The sequence below is a fragment of the Tachypleus tridentatus genome, chromosome 9 (genome assembly GCF_004210375.1).
Source record: "Tachypleus tridentatus isolate NWPU-2018 chromosome 9, ASM421037v1, whole genome shotgun sequence".
Lineage (NCBI taxonomy): Eukaryota > Metazoa > Arthropoda > Merostomata > Xiphosura > Limulidae > Tachypleus > Tachypleus tridentatus.
The window spans coordinates 47818702-47837598 of record NC_134833.1 but is presented as its reverse complement, the minus strand read 5'-3'; the positions used below and the strand labels follow the sequence as shown (position 1 = coordinate 47837598).

The 18897-nt window shown below is 34.0% G+C and overlaps 1 protein-coding gene across 3 annotated transcripts in view; it reads right to left on the bottom strand.

The window, feature by feature from the left end:
• LOC143225201 (ATP-binding cassette sub-family G member 4-like) overlaps positions 1–18897 on the bottom strand; it is a 71212-nt gene that overhangs the window by 38802 nt on the left and 13513 nt on the right. For all 3 annotated transcript variants that reach the window (XM_076454201.1, XM_076454202.1, XM_076454203.1), the window contains 2 exons: positions 7111–7256; positions 1479–1602 (listed from right to left, as the gene is read on the bottom strand). In XM_076454201.1, the coding sequence (XP_076310316.1) occupies positions 1479–1602; positions 7111–7256 (270 nt within the window). The remainder of the gene's footprint in view (positions 1–1478; positions 1603–7110; positions 7257–18897) is intronic.

The window sequence follows — 18897 nt, the reverse complement described above, 5'->3', positions numbered from 1 at the left end:
ATTTGAAAAGTAGACCATATCAATTTATTCAATCAATGCATGACAACAGGGATGGGTAGCCCTCCTCTTTCGCATTACCAATGCCATCCATGGTATGAAACAAAATATTGCATGGTTATTTACCTTCAAATGATATTATGAAATGCCATGTCTCAAAGCTTAGCATACGCAGCAATGAATACAAAACTCGATTCAACATGGTTGACAGTGCATATTTGTGTGCAAGAAAGAATACTTAGTCAAGCACCACTTGCCACAGAGAGGGATCCAAGAAACAAAAGTCCAATCAGGGTCTCCTGCAAAGCAGAAATCATTAATAAAGACTTACTAAGAATCACAGCCATATCTAAGTCTGAAGTTTAACCACTGGAGGTAGGCAATACCCTGAGGATGCAGAAACCATAAATGTGTTGAAGATAATGCAAAATGAACATCTGAAGGGTGGTCAACATCTCTGACTGTAGAATCTCCTCCAAAGGACAACCAAGACAAGAAGCAATGGAAAAAGTGAGGTAACAGATTTGATGTGAAGTTACTGAAAATAATGTACATTGGGAATGGAACACAGAAAAATAAGCCAAATGGATTAAATGACTACCCCAAGTGGTAAAAATAAAGGGAGAAAGATCCTGAGAGGAAGTTGATTGCTATAGGATAAATAGACAGGAACAGGAGACTCTGAAGGAAATTGTGTGGGCAATATAACAATTAAAAGCATACACTGGTCACAGAAGTTTATCTGGATCACTACAAGATTAGAGATGAGAAATATAAAGAAATGAATTGGGCTAAACAGAGGAGTTTCCCTCATGAGCCAACAAGATCTTGCAAAGGGGGTAACAATCCAAGTAAAAAAGTAAATATGTCGGGTGGTAGTGAATATATGTGACTGATGCCACATGCAGGCCAAATGAATAAAAAAAATCATCAAAAAAAACTTTAAAAATATATGTAAAATACATAAAATAGGAATAATGCTCATTAAACATATAAAATTAAACATTTTGATTTTTTTTAATAAAAATTTTTTTAATAAAAATTAATTCTTTATAGAAATATTCAACTTCAGTTTCAAACTATTCCATTCAGTAGTTTTTATTTTTTCAACATGTGTTGAATTGATGCACAGCATTTGACAGTTGAACATTGTGATTTTCTGTAAACTTAATTTTTTTTACTTCATCTCATTTCAATAGTAGATCAATACTTATGCCTATATATTTTAACCTTTAACATGTTAGCTCCCAAGCCTATTGTGCCTACACTTTCCAGGGTCCCACTAATCATTTTAAAATTATTTTTTTTAAGAAGACTATGTGTAGCCATTGCGGCCCAGTCAATAAGTAGCCCCTTAGAAAGAAAATAGAGCACATCTTGTGGGTCATGTGGGAGCCAACGTGTTAAATAAACACTATACTCTTGAACTACAACTCATCTGGTTTAAATGATGTTCTGTAATACAGAAATGTTTACTCTACCTTATCAAACTTTTCAAATATTCGAGCACTAGGCTGATGTATGGAACAAACAACTGTGCACCCCTGTTTAGCAAGAGTCTTCAGAAGTGTGATGCATTGCTGACAGTTCGAACTATCTAAACCACTTACAAAATAAATATCATTCATAAATTGAACAACTGTAAGATGAAAAAACATAATTTCCATACAACATTTAAATATTAGACTTCAGAATTTTTCACATGAAAACTAATTTTAAATAAGCAATTCCTTTTACTTTTGTTTTACTATTTCTTTCTCTACTACCACCTTCATTTTATTGAGGCATCTAACATATAAAATTTGTATCACAGGTACATCCAAGAATTTTCAGTTCAATAAGACAAATCTTAAAATAAGTTGCTCACAATTAAAAAAAAGAACCTTATTTCACACATTCTGTATACTAAAGCATTAATTTACAATTATATATATATATATATATATATATATATATTTATTATTGGTTTGCTTGAATGTTTATTGTACAATATAAAGCTACATAATTGGCTAATTTTGCTCTGTTCACCAAGGGTATCAAAACCTGACTTTTAGTGTTAAAGGCCCACAACTATTTCAAACCCAAATACTTGCAAGCCAAGTGATTTACTGCTAAGCCACCAGATGGCATTTAGTACTTGAAAAAAAATTGCAACTGTTCCAAACTAAAATAACACTTTGGTTTTATAGTTGTTATATCACTAACTGTATTTCTTATTGTTTGTAAAGTCATAATTGCATGGAATATAACAGCATAGTGAGTATATTTCATTGAAATAATTTATTTGCACCAAATGTTACATGTTACTTCACGGTTAATATTAGAATAGTTCTTTTTAAATACTGGAAAAAACATTTCTCTCTGAGCATAATTTAAGGAGTTAGTACTTTATAAACAACTTTAAATAATTTCAGACTGACAATAAAACCTGTTGATGCAAAGTAGATTAAAGTCAATAATAGACAAAACACATTTTAAGTACTTTAAAAGGAAAACTATTTTCTCTTATAGAAACTTGAACATTTTTTAAAGTTTCAAATCATTAACAATTTTATGTTTGAAATTTAAGTGTATAATGATTTTTCTTATCAGTATTGTTTTAATTACATCAATTAAATTATTAACCCTTCAAACTTAAATGTTATATCATAAATGACACTTTGAGAATTAAATAACATTACAGTTTTTGTTCACGCTGTTAACTTCAAAATGTTTAGTGATATGTATCTTTGTAGAAATAACTAGGAATGTTAATAAGTACATAAGACTTACTATTTAAATCCATATAAATTTTTTTGAAAAATATTCTATATATGCTTTGATTAATACTTTCTAAACAAAGGAAATTACCAATACAATTGTTATTAAGCTTATAACAGTAGAAACATCATCTTGATTCAAACCATAAGTTCAATATTTCAAAATGAAAATTTCTCTTTTTGTAGTCTGTTTGTTTCTATATTAACAATTTCAGAAATTGTAATTGCTACTGAAACAAAGGTATAAATTCTTAAGTTCTAATTTAACAAATTTATTACCTTAATTTAAAAAAAAAGGGGGTATATGAAGCCTTACTTAGTATCAAATTTTATAACATTGGAAACCACACAAAAAACTAATAAACAGTTAGCTAGACTGAATATAATTGACACACCAATGGCAGTTGGTGTCAACAAATCAAATAACAGTAAAATATATAACAAAATGTGCACTAATACAGCAACATGCAACAGTCATTACCATTAATTATTTAAGCTCACTATAGTAATAATTAACTAAAAAAAAATACTCTGACTTACCTTTATTTAATTTTTTGGTTAAACTGACAAAAAGCCAGCATCTTTATTGAGTGGTAAAAAGTTTAACTAAATATCAATCATGTCTTACACAAATCAAAGAAAACAAATTAACACATTTAAGCAAGTTAAATGTTTAGGAATACATCTGTGATTGGTTGGTTGGCATTTACTGGTGCAAAACTCTGCCAAACAACTAGTAAAAAGTAAAATCAGTGTAAAATGTAAAAAAATGAAGATAAAACTAAAGAAACTTCAAAAATTAAGTAAAAAACTTAAATAGAATTAAAAAGGCCAATGGGCCTTAAAAAGTTGAAAACACAAGCAAGATGGACAGTGTCAACATCACTAATAACACTTTCCAGCATCAGAGGTAAACTCATGAATAAAACATGTCTAAAATAGTGTTGTCATTCAAAGTCATAACAATGGCATAACAGTAAAACATTGGCTATTGTGACTTGAGTGTCACAAAGGCCACACACACTGGTGCATCAGTCTCAGATGAAAACAAACAAAGAGTTACAAACTGGACCAATGAATAACCTTGCAAGGGCATCTTCCTCCTTTTGATCTTTCCAGAAACAAAATGGCCAAAGAGAACAGAAGATTTAATCTAGAAAAATTTGTTATGTTGCTCACTACAAGTTGGCTCCTGAGCAGCACTGAGCTGAGCTTTGAACACAGGACTGTAGTCCATATAATGAGACAGACATAGCAGTGATAACACCACAGTAGGCAGACTTAGATGCAGTGTAAGCAACCTCATTCCTATAAATACTGGTGTGACTTAGCAGTTGGAAAAACTGGACTGAAACAGAAGATAAAGAAAACAGGGTGAGAACAAACATGAAGTGATTCCAGGGCCAGTAGGAAGTTAAGCAAGATAGTATAAATAGCACAATTGGTATACTGCAAAACTTCTACATGATCCATAGCAAGATAAATGGCATACACCTCAGTAAACCATTTGGTTTTTTGCTAGTACAAGGTGTGATGGTAAGAAACATGTACTAATCAGTAACACTTATCAATTGAAAAATACTTCTAATCACCCAGTTTTTCACAGAGATTATAATGATTCATAATATGCAGGTCTAAGACTTAAGAAATAGCAAATCCTCTTTAGAGTCAGCAATACGTTTACAGACTTAGGATTATAACAGCTGGCGTACGAGTCTCCGAGGTGAACAGAATGCAGATAGTCCATTGTGCAGCTTTGTACTAATATAACAACAACAAAAAAAAAGAATATACAGCAATACTAAAGAAATCTTTAATTACTACATTTTGGATTTTCTTCTCCAATTCCTTCACAAGCTTAAAAAAACTTAAATAATTATGTTTTTCCTTGTAAATAAAAAAATAAAATTATTATTACATTTATATTTTACTGCAGAATGTGTGCATGGGAAATCAACAAATCAGACAACTTACTGTACCAGGCCATGTTTAACTGACACATGATGACAGCCAGACTTTTGTTTTCCTTTATGACTGTTTCCTATGTAGTTACAGCTAATTGTTGTGAAACATGAATCCTGTTCATGTAAATAGGTTAACAACTTCACTGTGTTACATACTACTGGACTGATACAAGTCTACGTCCAGTAATATCTGACAAATAGAATATTATATAATATATCCAAGTTATTCAGCAATGAATATTTTCTTTCAGTGAATAACAAATAATGACTATCATAAATGATGTAATATCTCTCATAAAAGCAATCCCACCCTAAATCATAGACACAACTGATTTCTTTTACAGCACACTTCATTTTACAGAAAGAAAGGTCCTTATGAATGTACAAATACAGCTGATGAAAAATAACTATTTATGGTACAAGTTAAAATGCATAGTTTCAAAACCTATATTATACAATGTTTTTAAATTTTGCCTTAATTTTATAATTTATAATTTTCTATCAATTTTTAACTTTATTACATTAAACATTGTTAACATATATATCTACACATAACATACAAACACATGGAAAATGTTGTGTATAGTAATATTTAGGAATTCTATAATAAGAGCCATGTTTTACTAAAACAATACCAAAATTAGTTCAAGAATTTCCAATAGGCAAACAAGTAAATTTTTCCACAAGATTTCATTTTTATGAAATTGCAATCAAATCATAAAATTAAGTGCTAATTTTATTTTTCATATCTGTAAGGTTTCATTTATTCATATAGCTTTTTCTTTGTACAACTTTCAGTTTGTTTTAGATTTATGCAGTTTGAAACTGCATTATTCCTTTAGACATATATTATAATGTTATACTGTATATGCTCTCACAGGTATGGCTTTTGCAGTTAAAATGTTTGTAGTAAATTATATAGTTAAAAGTGTCCATTCATTCAAATTTTTCTTTGCACAATTTTATGTATTTCTTTTTAATTTATGAAAATAGTATGTGCACTATTCCTTTTAGGCATACAAGTTTTTTTGCAAAATATTTCACTTTCCTAATGTTACGAATAAACTGATGTAAAGATGTCAAATTTTGAATGTTGTATAACGTGGTTTTAATACACCTCATTTCAGACAATTAGAATAACACAATTTCAGTAGGCATAATTATGTATTGCCTTACAAAATACAAATGTAGCTATAGAATAAATATTCTGAAAAGTACAATGATCAGTTATTGATGTTACACATGTATATAAATACATATTAACTCATAAATCCTTACTTTTTTTACTTATGTTTCTTAAAACATAGAACAACAACTAAAAATATATAGCAAAAATTATTTCCAATACTTACACTATTATGAAGTTGATTTAAACTAGTTTGTCATACTTACTAAGCCTCACAGTAAATCTTGTTTATTTATTTTAGTGAAGGAGGAAAACAAATTAATATTCATAGATTTCAAAGATGTATTTTAGAAAACCAACAAAATTATCAAATTACTATTCTGGTACAATAAAAGTCTTTGCAATTTATCTGGCTTTCTATATAAGTTGTATGAGGGTTACAAAATCTCATTCCTGTTCAGAGCAACAGAATTAATTTCCAGTAAAACTCCAGCTTTGTCCTTGAAGGAAATTACAAATAATTGCAGATTTATGTGGTTTGTTATGTCCTCTTTCTATTGGTTATAAAAATTATTTATAAAAAGCAGGTATGAATGAAAAAAAGAGGTTTTAAAAAATGTAGTAGTTGGAAAACCTACTGCAGTAGGTTTGCTAAATATATTGATCTGTTGGCAAATTAAAAAGGTGGAAGGTTATTATTTTATACTCTAACATCTAAATATCTAAAAGTTAGGTTTCTAATTTAATAATCACTACAGACATTGTATGCTAAGTGTAATACAATATAAAGTGACCAGTAAGACAAGACAACATATCACAACACATACAGATAGGGATATTTAGCATTCTATTTTTAAATATTTCCATTTGAACCAAGACATTAAAGCATATATAATATTAAAATTTGAATAGTAAGCACAATTGAATAGTAAGTAAATAGTTACATGTGATGCTAACTGTATTGACATACATTAATAATAAAATTACTTAATTAAATTTTCAAAATAACTATAAAACATGAAGTGTGCCCTTTGACTTCTTCACTTTAATGATACTTAAAACATAAACCACACATTACATGGAAGCATAAAACTTTCACAATATACTATAACATTAACAGTTACTATGAACAAAGGCAGCTATACATTAAAATTCTTAACAAGTACCACGAAGTATTTCCAATGCTTATTAATAAAGAAAATTCTGTACAAGTTTATTACAAAGATCTGATTTTTTAAAATAACATTTATGGATACTGACATACCTAGTTGGTTCATCCAAAAATATTATTGATGGATTATTTACAAGTTCCTGACCTATGGCAAGGCGTTTTCGCTCACCTCCAGAAATCTGACAGGTTTTTGTGTTGGAACAATCTTTTAGACCAAGAGCAACAATAATTTCAGAAACCTGCAGAACACAACAGTAATTTTTATTTGTAAACTGCAACTTAAAAGTACAAAATTTTTCAACAAGGTTTAAAAATTCTTTTATTAGAGATTCACCATTTATAAAACATCCCACAAACTGCATTTCTAATTTTATTGAACTAGTGCAACTGGTAATGAAAAATGTATGGTTTTCCATTCTATAAAAATACATCACAATTTACATAATTAAAATGTTAAAAAAGAAAGTACTTATATCTAGAGTAACATACAACTTAAAAACAGGCAATCAAACAGAATCAACTAAGATAATAAAGACCAAATTGCAAAAAAAATTAATCCAATACTATTTTAGTAACAGGGGTGTGAGGATGCTGTAAAACCTTAAATATAGCAAGTGTTGGTATAATAAGACTAAAGTAACAACATAATGTAAAATCACCAAGTCTATAATCAAATATACAATTTATTATAAAAGTAGAAACATCAACTGAATTTTACATGTAAATCATTTCTGAATTAGGCCATTTTCTGTTATATTGCCAAAATTTCTAATAAAAATAAGCCCCTTTAATAAACAGAGCTCTAAATTAAGAAATCAACAATTATTTTTCCAGTTTCTTTGTCTATATGTTGCATTTTGTGCTTTCAGTATATATAACTAACAAGATTAGGTTATACTTTTGTTGCTATGCAACATGACATAAAAGGTGTTGTTGCAATGTATTGTTAGCAAAAAACGATGGTTTTTCTATACATCAGAAGTTATTAATCTGATTTTTACCAATAATTATTCTATGAATATTCCACAAATTCCTTTCATGAATTATTTTAATTTTGATTACATCAAAGAAATTTACTGACATTTGACTGCCTCAACTTCACTTTGTCTCTTTATTGGCTAAGACTGATTTCACAAAATTTATGTATTTCATTTAGTTATGTAACATGAGGTGTTTAGAATATAATATGGGGTGGGTGTGGGAGTAATTTCCCTGTCACTTTTGACAGGCTATACACTAGTAGATGTAGTAGTTCTGACCACTAACTATGAACTAAATCAATAACAGAATTCTGAATAAATCATTAACTCCTTACTGTTTCTTGCCTTTCTAACATAACCCTATTTTAACAAATTGCACAAAATCATTTCTAGAACATAACTCATTTAAATGAGCCTTCACTACACACCTAAATTAAAAGATTGAAAATTAAACTTAAAAGAAAAATGTATATATAATAAATTGAAGAAGTTTGAAAACTAAACATTTTCTTTACCTTGAGTTGCACACTCTAGATAAGCACTGATCACTCCACAGAATAAACTGAGGCTTTGATGCTGCCAATGAAACTTTTTTTTTTTTTATGTGCCAAGTCACATTAACATATCTTACCCAGAAACATAAAAATGTTATTGTGCTAATCTATGGAACAACTAACATTAAACTATGCCCCTTCATATCCTCCATATTGAGAATTTTGTGTAGACCAAAAGCTTATTCTCACAGAGGTAAATGTAACACTGCAATGTGAGATACGGTGGACTGATCTGTGGAAAGGTGAGTATTTGTCTTCTAAAGTAAACTTCAGACTGTTTTTTTTCACAAAACAAACAGTTAGAATCCAGTTCTAAACAGAAAACATGATACGCATACCAGTGTGAAGAAATCAATATAAACAGATGAGATCCTGAGATTACAATGTCAAAAATAAAAACTTCATGAAGTTTATTTGTCTCCCAAAGAAGGGAGCAGCACTTTGCAAAGAAACCACAACATTTTAAGCAATACAAATGGTAATTCAAAATAGTTCTGTCAAAAGAGCTTTCTGCTTTTTGTAAAGTATCAAAACATTGGGCAGAATATAGAGACAGATCATAAACAGGAGAAAATAAAGAAAGAATTGGTGTAGAAAACAATACTTGAGCCTCAAGAAGCAGTCTGACAAAAACTGACCAGGCTCTGTGGGGAAAAAAAAAAAGTAGAGGATGCGTCTCAGGAAAAATATCTGAATGACTATTCCAATAAGTAAGAAAAAGAAATATGTCTTAAGGGAAAGACAGCAATTCTTAAATTTAGAGACTAGCAGAGCCAACACACCAGTTGTTTAGAGTACCACATCATTCTACCATTCTGGATTAGTAGTCTATATTTCATGAAAGCTTCAGGGGTACAGTGTGATAGGGGCTCTCCTTTTGTTGTATCCTTAGCAGATAGTTCTTTTGTTTGTTCATTTCACTCATAATGACCCCTGATATTTCACTGTTTTCTGAAGTAATCATTTTGAAACACTGGATTCTGAAACAGGCTTTTCAACATTTGGTTCTGAGTATAAATGGTCTTGTACTAGACACAATCTAGTACTTGGAAAGACAGTCATTAGTCAGTTGCACTGGATGATCAACTCAATGGAAAAAAGCATTGGGCCAAATGCAAGGCTCACTGAAAGTTTCACCATTTACACAGATGAGTAACACATTGCAATGACCTTGGCTAGCAGATTGCAGGAATATCCAAGTAGATGAGTCTGTGAAAGAACAAATTAGAAAAATGATGTGGTATCACCTGTGAATGAGAGATCTTCCCACCATTACTAAGGTGAATTCTGTTGTGGTGCAGCAGCAAACAATAATTTAAACCAGTCTTAAGAGAAGAAAATAATGCAGCAGCATTTGCAAGGAATTTACTTTGAAGAGACTGTACAACTATTGAAGCCACATTGATCCAGATTTCAACTCAGCTATGGATTAACCAATCTTAATAGTATCCAGTAACCTGAAAGAACTATCCAAGTTTTTATGTTGAAAAACATGCTAAAAAGACTTTAACCTGAACATTGCCCTTGGAACATGAAGTAATGCACATGCTTTATTTGTGGAGCACTGGAAACTTAAATGAACTGCCAAATAGCAATGTAGACAAGGCTACTGGTTTATATTTACATCTCTACTGAACTTGTTAACTGTAAGTAGTAAATACTGTGGCTGTAGCTGTGAGAAATTAGAGAAGCTGTTGTCAGACTTGACTACTGACACTAAAAATTCAACTAGCAGCTTGCATGAAAGTGTTGTGGTCAGCCCAGTATGTTCAAGCTGGATGAATCTTGGTATGTGCCTGTTAAGAGTGCAAAAGATAATGGTTCCCAGTTAATACGAGTGGTCACAGCAATGGTATATCAGGGTAAAACCAAAATTCAGAAATACCACACTACCACTGTCATAGGTAATGAAGTTAAACAAAATATGAATGGAGAAGTCACACTGAGTATGTCTAGAATGTTTCACTTAAAAAAAAAAAAAAAGGGTAGTTGTTGATGGCCTCAGTTAAGGTATCTGCATTCTTTGAAAATATGGACTATGAAGCTTATCAATCTGCATCAGCAATGAAATGTTTGAACTTATGATCTGAAGTAGTTACACCATGTTAGAAACATGAACCCATGGAACACTGGACTGCATATGTGCAATGATGGTCTTAAGATTGTGTGTCCCCAAGGGCTAATTATTTTTGTGGGGCCTACATCCCATGTAATTTTACATCTAATAAAATTATCAACATACAGTGAACACAGAAGCTGTAGAGGGGATTCTGTGCATAACCACTGAACCACAACAAACCATGGCAGGGCCTATACAGTCACCTGATTTCAAACCATCTGTATAAATAGGAATGAAAGGATGGTTCGAAAGATGTTCAGCAAATAACAGACAGTATTTCCAATTGGGAGTGTCTGCTTTTCTCAGATGAATTAAAGATAGGTCTCATCTGGAAACCAAGAAGCCATGGCAGGATGGGCTGACCAACGGATACAGCTATGTTATCCAATGACAGATCCAATTCATCCAACTGCACCTGGATACAAAGGCCAAAAGGAGCAATGGCTTATTTATCTGTTCTGAAAAAGTATTGCACACCAAGGAAGGAAAACACAACCTCAGATAGGATGCTTTGGGAAGGAACAAAGTTTCAAAGCATATAGTAAAGACAGTTGCAAATGGCGGAGGTGCAAAAAAGATTCACGAGACTACGTATAAGCTCTGAACTGGGGAAGTAGAAAGCCCCAGTGCAGAACTGAAGTCTTTGATGATGAATGGGGTGCAGCATCTTTAAGGCCAAGATCCTGGCAGAGCCATAGACCAGTTACCATAGTAGAGTTTTGATTGAATAAGAGCATGATATATCTTTAGCATAGAACATAGATCCACTCCCCAAGTGGTGGAAGAGAGGATACATAGGATGTTCAGTGTTCTTGTACATTTGACTCATAACTACTTGATGTGTGGAATAAAGGTCAGCTTACAGTCAAAGATAAGCCCCATGAACTTCGTCTCAGGGACCACAGACAGCACAACTTCATCAATATGGAGTTCAGGACCTGGATGAGCACCCCATTGGCAGCAAAAATGCATGCAAACAGATTTAGAGAGAGAGAGAGAAGTTGAAGCTGTTTGCTGTGGTCTATTTCAGTAAATGATTGAGGGGAGTCTGTAGCTGCCACTCACCATACCTCATGTTCAACGAGTGACGTGAGATGTGAAAGTCCTTGACATAGAGCCCATTTGCAACAGTGAGAGGCAGTTTTCAGTAATGGCATTAATCTTTATACTGAAAATTGTGACACTCAGAACACAGCCCTGAGGGACTCCAAGTTCATGTAGAAAAGAACAAAAAAGTGTCAAACCCACAAAAACTTCGAATTTCCTGTCCATTAAAAAATGGGCAAATGACCACATAACCCATATATGGACTTGCAAAATGCCATACCTCCATGTTGTATCACAAACTTTCTCAATGTCAAAGAATATTGATACATGATGTTGTCATTTGAGAAAGACTTCTGTGATGGATGTTTCAAGTTGAACCAGGTGGTCCACAGTGGAGTGCTGTCATTGGAACCACACTGGGTGGGCGAGAGGAGGTTGTTTGATTCGAAAAACCAAACAAGATGAGCATTAACCATCCTCTCCAAGATCTTACAGAGACAGCTCATCAGAGCAATTGGATGGTAGTTTGAAGGAATCTTGGAATCCTTCCCAGGCTTAGAGAAAAGTAGAACAATAGAATGGTGCCAGATATCAGGAAAAACATTCTCCTGCCAAATCCAGTTAAAATCCATCAGAATAATAGCAAGCGAAGCAGGAGATAAATGGTGCAGCATTTATACTGTACATCATCAGGTTCAACCTGTGTACTGCCAGACCAATGAAGGGCCAGTTTGAGTTCCACCAGTGTAAAGGGATGATCACAGTCATAGAGACAATCAGCTCAAAAGGAAAGTGGTGATTGCTCTGCACAAATCTTGATGGCTAAGAAGGTGGAGGAAAAAGTAGAAGTGTTAAATATCCAGCAAAAGCTTTCACCTACAGTAGAGTATCGGTTATGCACCAGGTATCAGCTATTTCCTGGCCATCAAAGAGAAAGATTGAAAGGGGGACAGAATTATATTGCCCATTAACTTTTTGAATCTTATCCCATATGATTTTGGAACTGGTGGTGGAAGATATGCCAGTTGTGAACTTAATCCAAGATTCCTTCTGGCTTTGACATCTTACCCACTGAGCATGTAGAAAGCGATGCGATTCAAGAGTGTGGGATATCTACAGAAAATATCCCAGGCCCATATTTGAGCCTTTTATGCCATGTGGTAGGCAGGATTCCACCATGGATGAGGATACAGTAGAAAATGTGCTGAGGTTTTAGAAATTCATTGAGCAGCTACTTGTATAATACAATCTGTTACTGCTGCCACAAAGTCATCTATTGATGACTTACAAATGATGGCAGGATCAAGTTCTGCAAGAGCAGTGAAAGAAGGCCAATTTGTTTGATCCAGCTTCCACCAGGGCATGTAGGTTGGGTGGCATTGACCACAGCTAGTCTCTCTCAAAATTATAGGAAAATGATTGCTGCCTCATGGATTATTGTCACCTTCCATGAAAAATGGGAGAATAATGAAGGGGAGCAAACAGAGATCAATAGTAGTAAAGCACTGACTAGGTGTGTGAAAATAAGTAAAAAGAACCAGTATTGAAAAGGGAAAGGTTGTGATCATAGAGCATCTGCTCTATATAGTGACCCCTCCTATCAATATCAGCACCTCCCCAGAGGGGATTATGTCCATTAAAATCCCCCAGGATTAGAAAGGTAGATGGCAACTGTTCAATGAGAGCATAAAGATCTGATTGATCATACATCTCTCCAGGCAACAGGTAGAGAGAACAAACAGTGATGGTGTGACCCAAGGAAACACTGAGGGCTACAGCCTCCAAGGGTGTGTTGAATGGCAAGGACGGGGTTGACATATGCTAATCAACCAACAGTGCCACCCCTCCATGCACTCGTCCATCACACAACCTGTCATTTCTCTACAAAGAAAACTATCAAAAGATGACTGTATTGGCAGGTTTCAGAAATGTTTCCTGGAAGGAAAGACAAACAGGATGGTAGGAAGTAATCAGTGTTTTGATGTCATCCAGATTAGAACGTAAATTCAACAGTTCCATTGTATCAGGGTAGCTATTTTTATTTACATGCAAGTGAATTGGGTGGAGAACCCTTCTGTTTATGACCACTTCTTTTTTCCTTACTGTCCTTATTCGAGGGAGGTCTATTGACCTACATGGATCCTGCCCTGGGTCGATTGAGCAGGTCTTTACTGTTGGAAAGGTATTCCAGAGACTGAGGATGTGAACAAATGATTGTTTTGAATCTTAGGGTGGGAGAAGATGTATCCAAGGGAATGCCAGCACCTTGAACCAAAGAATGTGGATCTTGAGGTTTGGTGGAAATATGTATGGGACAGAGATAGGTGTTGAAGTTGATTCATCAACTTTTTAACCATGGAGGTCAAAAGAATTTTTATTTGTTTAGAGAACAATTCTTTTGGAGGCACAGAGAAATGAGGTAGTGGACAGCAATTTTCAAGCCTCAGGATAAGTAATGTTATCAATAGTTTTCAAATGCTACACCTCTTTTTCTTCCAACCATTTATGGCAAGAATGAAAGTAGGATGGGTGAGCCATTGCAACTGATACAATAAGGGTCCATTTCACACTTGTAGGCATCATGGTTCTTGCCACCACAACAAGCACACGTCAAGGAACCACAACATGACGTCTTCGAGTGACTGAACCACTGACACTGGAAGGATTTGGAATGTATGGCTGTACTCTTCAATTACAATAACCTGCTTTGATGGTGGCAGGAGGACGTTGTGACATAAATTTGATAATGAGGACATTGGTTGGCACCATAATTCCATCTTTGCAAGTGGATATACACCTCACTGCAGAAACTTCCTGAATGGAGAAACCAGCAAGAATCTCCATCTCTGGGAGGTTCTCAAATCCCTCTCAGCAATAACTCCTCATGATGAATTCAAAGTAGCATGAGGTGTAACCTCAATAGGTATGTCCCCACTTGCCTTTGAATGCAAGAGGAGTTCCATCAATATGTCACCAGATCAAAGCTTCTTTACAGACTTTTGAAAGCCAGCAAGTCCCTCTAGTCCCTTCTCAATTAAAAAGGGAGACATTTGCCCTAAAGGTTTGTCTGAAAGTGAATGCAATATAAGAAAATGAGGTACCACAGGTGGTGCAGATGGTGAGGATTGCTGCTCAGAATCTTCAAGACGTGGTCGTTTACCTATAGACTGTTTTTCCACTATTTTATTGAGAGTTTTAATTGTAGTATCTATAATAAATAAAGGGAAATTTCGGTACCTCCTGACCCCACCCACCATAGAGCCCTATGAGTGGATGCACTACAACGTCAAACAAGGACACTGAAGCAATGCCAAGGTTTCGTGAGCACTACACCCAAACACCAGCATCAGATACAATGTCCACAACACCTATTGAAAACATCCAACACTGGTACTTGGTTGACCCTAACTGAGTGACCAGCCAACTGACCCAAAGGGGCCACCCCAAGGCTGCTCATCTACAGGAATTCAAGGCTAAAGTGGTGTGTTAGGGTTGGACCCTTCAACCACCAGGATCCTCCCCTCCCCCCTTCATGGGTTGCCATGCACAACAAACATGTGGGTGGATGTTTAGATCCAAGAGGTGGTAAACTGAAAGAACAGAACCTTCCCTGGGAGGTCCCCTCACCACATTCAAGAATCCACACTGAGAGGCATAGGTTTGACAAATAGAATTCTTTCTTTAAAGAAATCACAGGCTTAGACAAGAAATCAGTTAAGTCCATGTAGGAAATGGCAACTGAAGCAGAAACAACAGATCTGAAATAAAATTGTCAGTTGTTGGGAATCATCCCAGAGCAGTGATGATGATGTGTTGGTAGATACAGTACTGACAATGATAAGGATAGAAGAAAAATTGGAGAATCATATTCTAAACTCAGAAAAAGAGCAAAAAGAAATATTATGACTCCTGATTTAGCAGCAGCTACAGAGAGAACCAAGTTGAGTGACAGAAAGGCAACACTTAATACCACTATCACAGCTCACAGCCTTGCTCATGATGTGAAGGAGCAAACCACAAACCTTCCCTTGATCCAAGTATCACAATATCACTTCCAAAAGAAACAATGTCAAAAACTAAAGGAATAGTTCAAGCTAGCAGTCTCTCTTATAGTTCACTGGCATGGCAAGATCTTTATTGATCTTACAAGAAAAGAACACACCTAGGTGCTCCAAACTTAATTTTTACCACTGGAGAAGTTCAAGCTTCTGATGTAGCACACATCTGCTGGAAAAGTGGGGAGTCAATGATTGTGTAAAGGCAGCTTCCTTTGACACAACAAGAAACACAGAAATGGAGTATATGTTCTGTTAGAACAAAACATAAATAATCTTCTGACATATCAGCATCATGTCTCAAGACTTATCCTGGTCCAGATACTGCAATTTTCAATTGATTCCAGCAATATTAGAAATACATGGACTAATACAGTTATGAAACTGCTGCTGACAATGATGAAATAGCAGAAGCCAAAGAGGAAATTTTGGGCAGTGTCACTGATTTTGCTTCAAGACAGCTTTAAATCAGCCAACCTAGAGAATTATCAAGAGCTTCTTGAAGTAGCCATAACTTTTCTTGAAGACAATTCCACTTCTAGAGTGCAATTTACAGACCTCGATAAGTTAAGAAACTGATCAACCCTTATATCAAAATATTTTTCTTTCGTGACAATGTTAAGGTTATTTTCATCCAAATTACTTATAATTCAAATTATGATAACCCACATGCAGTACCTAGCATTCATCATAATTAAAACCCATCTGCCATTTATTTGCCCATCTCACTAAATGATCTAAATTATTTTGTAAAGCAGCCACATCCTGTTCATAGCAAGCAACACCCCAATATCATCAGCAGCTTTAACCATTCTTCACCTATCTATTAATGTAAATCAAAAGAAGCAATGGTCCTAAGATTGAACCCCAAGGTACACCACTTGCAGCATTAATCTAGTTTGACTGAACTCGAACTATAACAACCCTCTGCTTTCTTCCTTCAAGCCACTCTTCTATCCAATTAGTTAACTTATTCTTCACACCCATAGAGACAAGCTTCTTTACAAGCCTCTTATGTGACACTTTATCAATTCCTTTCTGAAAATCCAGATACAACAAATCTACAATCTTACCATGATCTTAAGTCTTCAGTAATGACAACTGAAGAAAAAGCAGAATGTAATAACCTAGCTATTTCATAATCATTAGACACAAGCCTTCTTTTGTCATTTTCCCTCAAGAGCCCTATCTCCATTCTAACATTTTGTTTACCCCTAATGTATTTAAAAAATCCTTACTGTTAATTTTTTTCAGTCAAATTTTTTTCATAGTTCATTCTGGATGCCATAATTTCCTGCATCACCAACTTTCTTGATCTTGTATAATCTTCTAAAAATGCCAGTCAATTTAAATTTCTTAAATTTGTGATGTTTTTCTTTAATTTTATCTCTTATACCCTTTGTAAGCCAACCTAGTTTTACTTGTAGCTACCATTTTCTTTTTATAAGGAATATGTTTACCTTGAATATTTAAAAATTTATTTTTAAAAACGTCCACGTCTGATCAGCATCTTCAAATAACTCAGCTGCCCAATTCACAACAAATAATTCTTGTCACATCCTTTCAAAATTTGCATTTTTTTAAATTTGTAACCAAAGTACCATTATTTTTTATCTCCATATGCAGAAACACATTGAACCTAATAAAGCAATGATCACTTGTACCCAGATGTTCCCTGATTTCTACATTCTCAATCATTCCTATATTTGAAGTTAACAATAAATCTAAAATAGCATAGTTTCTTGTAGGTTCCTTGAGTAATTGGTGAAGAAAGCCATCCTGTACAGTTTGCAGAAACTATTCTCTTTCATGGTTTGACTCTAGCATTTCTCAATCTATATGCCTGAAATTAAAATCAACCATAATTATGACTTCACTAACAGCTAAAATCTTAATTTCATTGAAAAGTTTCTCATTAATTTTATCAATATTATTTGATGATCTGTAACAAATTCCCACTAAAACCTTTTCCATTTATATCTACTAATAGAAACTCAAATTAATTTCATCTCCTTGCTATTATTTTTTAACATCAACTTCCACAGGATGTAAATCATATAGGACATAAAGCCACTCCTCATCCCCTCTTTAGTACTCTATCCCTATTAAATAGACCATAACCCTGTATATCAAAGAAACTTCTTGTCTTCCAAATCATCTATGTTTAATCATGTTTCAGTTATTCCCATTATATCAAAATTTTCCATTCCTACTAATGCTCTAAAATCATATTTTTTTCTTACATTTTTAGCATTATGATAGTAACAATTAAGGCTATCCTTATAACTTCTCCTATACTCATTTCTTAAGCTTTTTTCCATTTCTTATTCTTTATGTATTTATGTTTCCTTGCCCTCACCAGTGTCTAGCTCTAGTTTAAAATTCCCTTACAGATGAGCTAATAGCTTTAGCAAACAAGCCAGCTCCTACACTACTTTAACGTAAACCATTCATTCCAAAATGCTCCTTACTTCCACTGAAATGATCCTGTAAGTCCAACCAGTCCATATGCTCATCCTTAAATACTTACCTAAACCTAGCATTTAGCCCTAGTGACCTACTTTATAGTTTCATTCCCACTGTTAATTCTGTACAGTAACTCTGACAAAATTAAATTATGGCCTTTTCCTTTAAACGTCTTTATCAACTCTCTGTACTTATTACTTAGCTCCTCTGACCCACCATTCATACATCATTAGCTCCTACATGCACCAAAAAAAATTACATCTCTGCTAGTCCCCTTTATTATGTCTCCTAATCTGTCATTATGTCCTCCACCTGTGCCCCTGCATGATGATTCTGTTCTCAATATTTACCCCACAGACTATTCTGTCCACATACTTTGTCAAGAAATCATTCACACACTTCTCTGACACTTTTCCTATCCTTCCCTCCAATAGTTCCTCATCTGCAGAAGCCAAGAGCTGAAACTTGTTGCTCAACAGAACAGACTTATTATAACTAAATTCACTATTTTCACTCTAATTGTGCTATTTCTAACTTCCTGACATTCATTGCTAGCTGATGTATCTCTTGCATGCAAATGCTTAAGCTCCTCCTAAATCCTGTGGCCATTTTTCACAGTTTACACTTGTCTTTATATTTCCCCCATTTTGATTGGAACA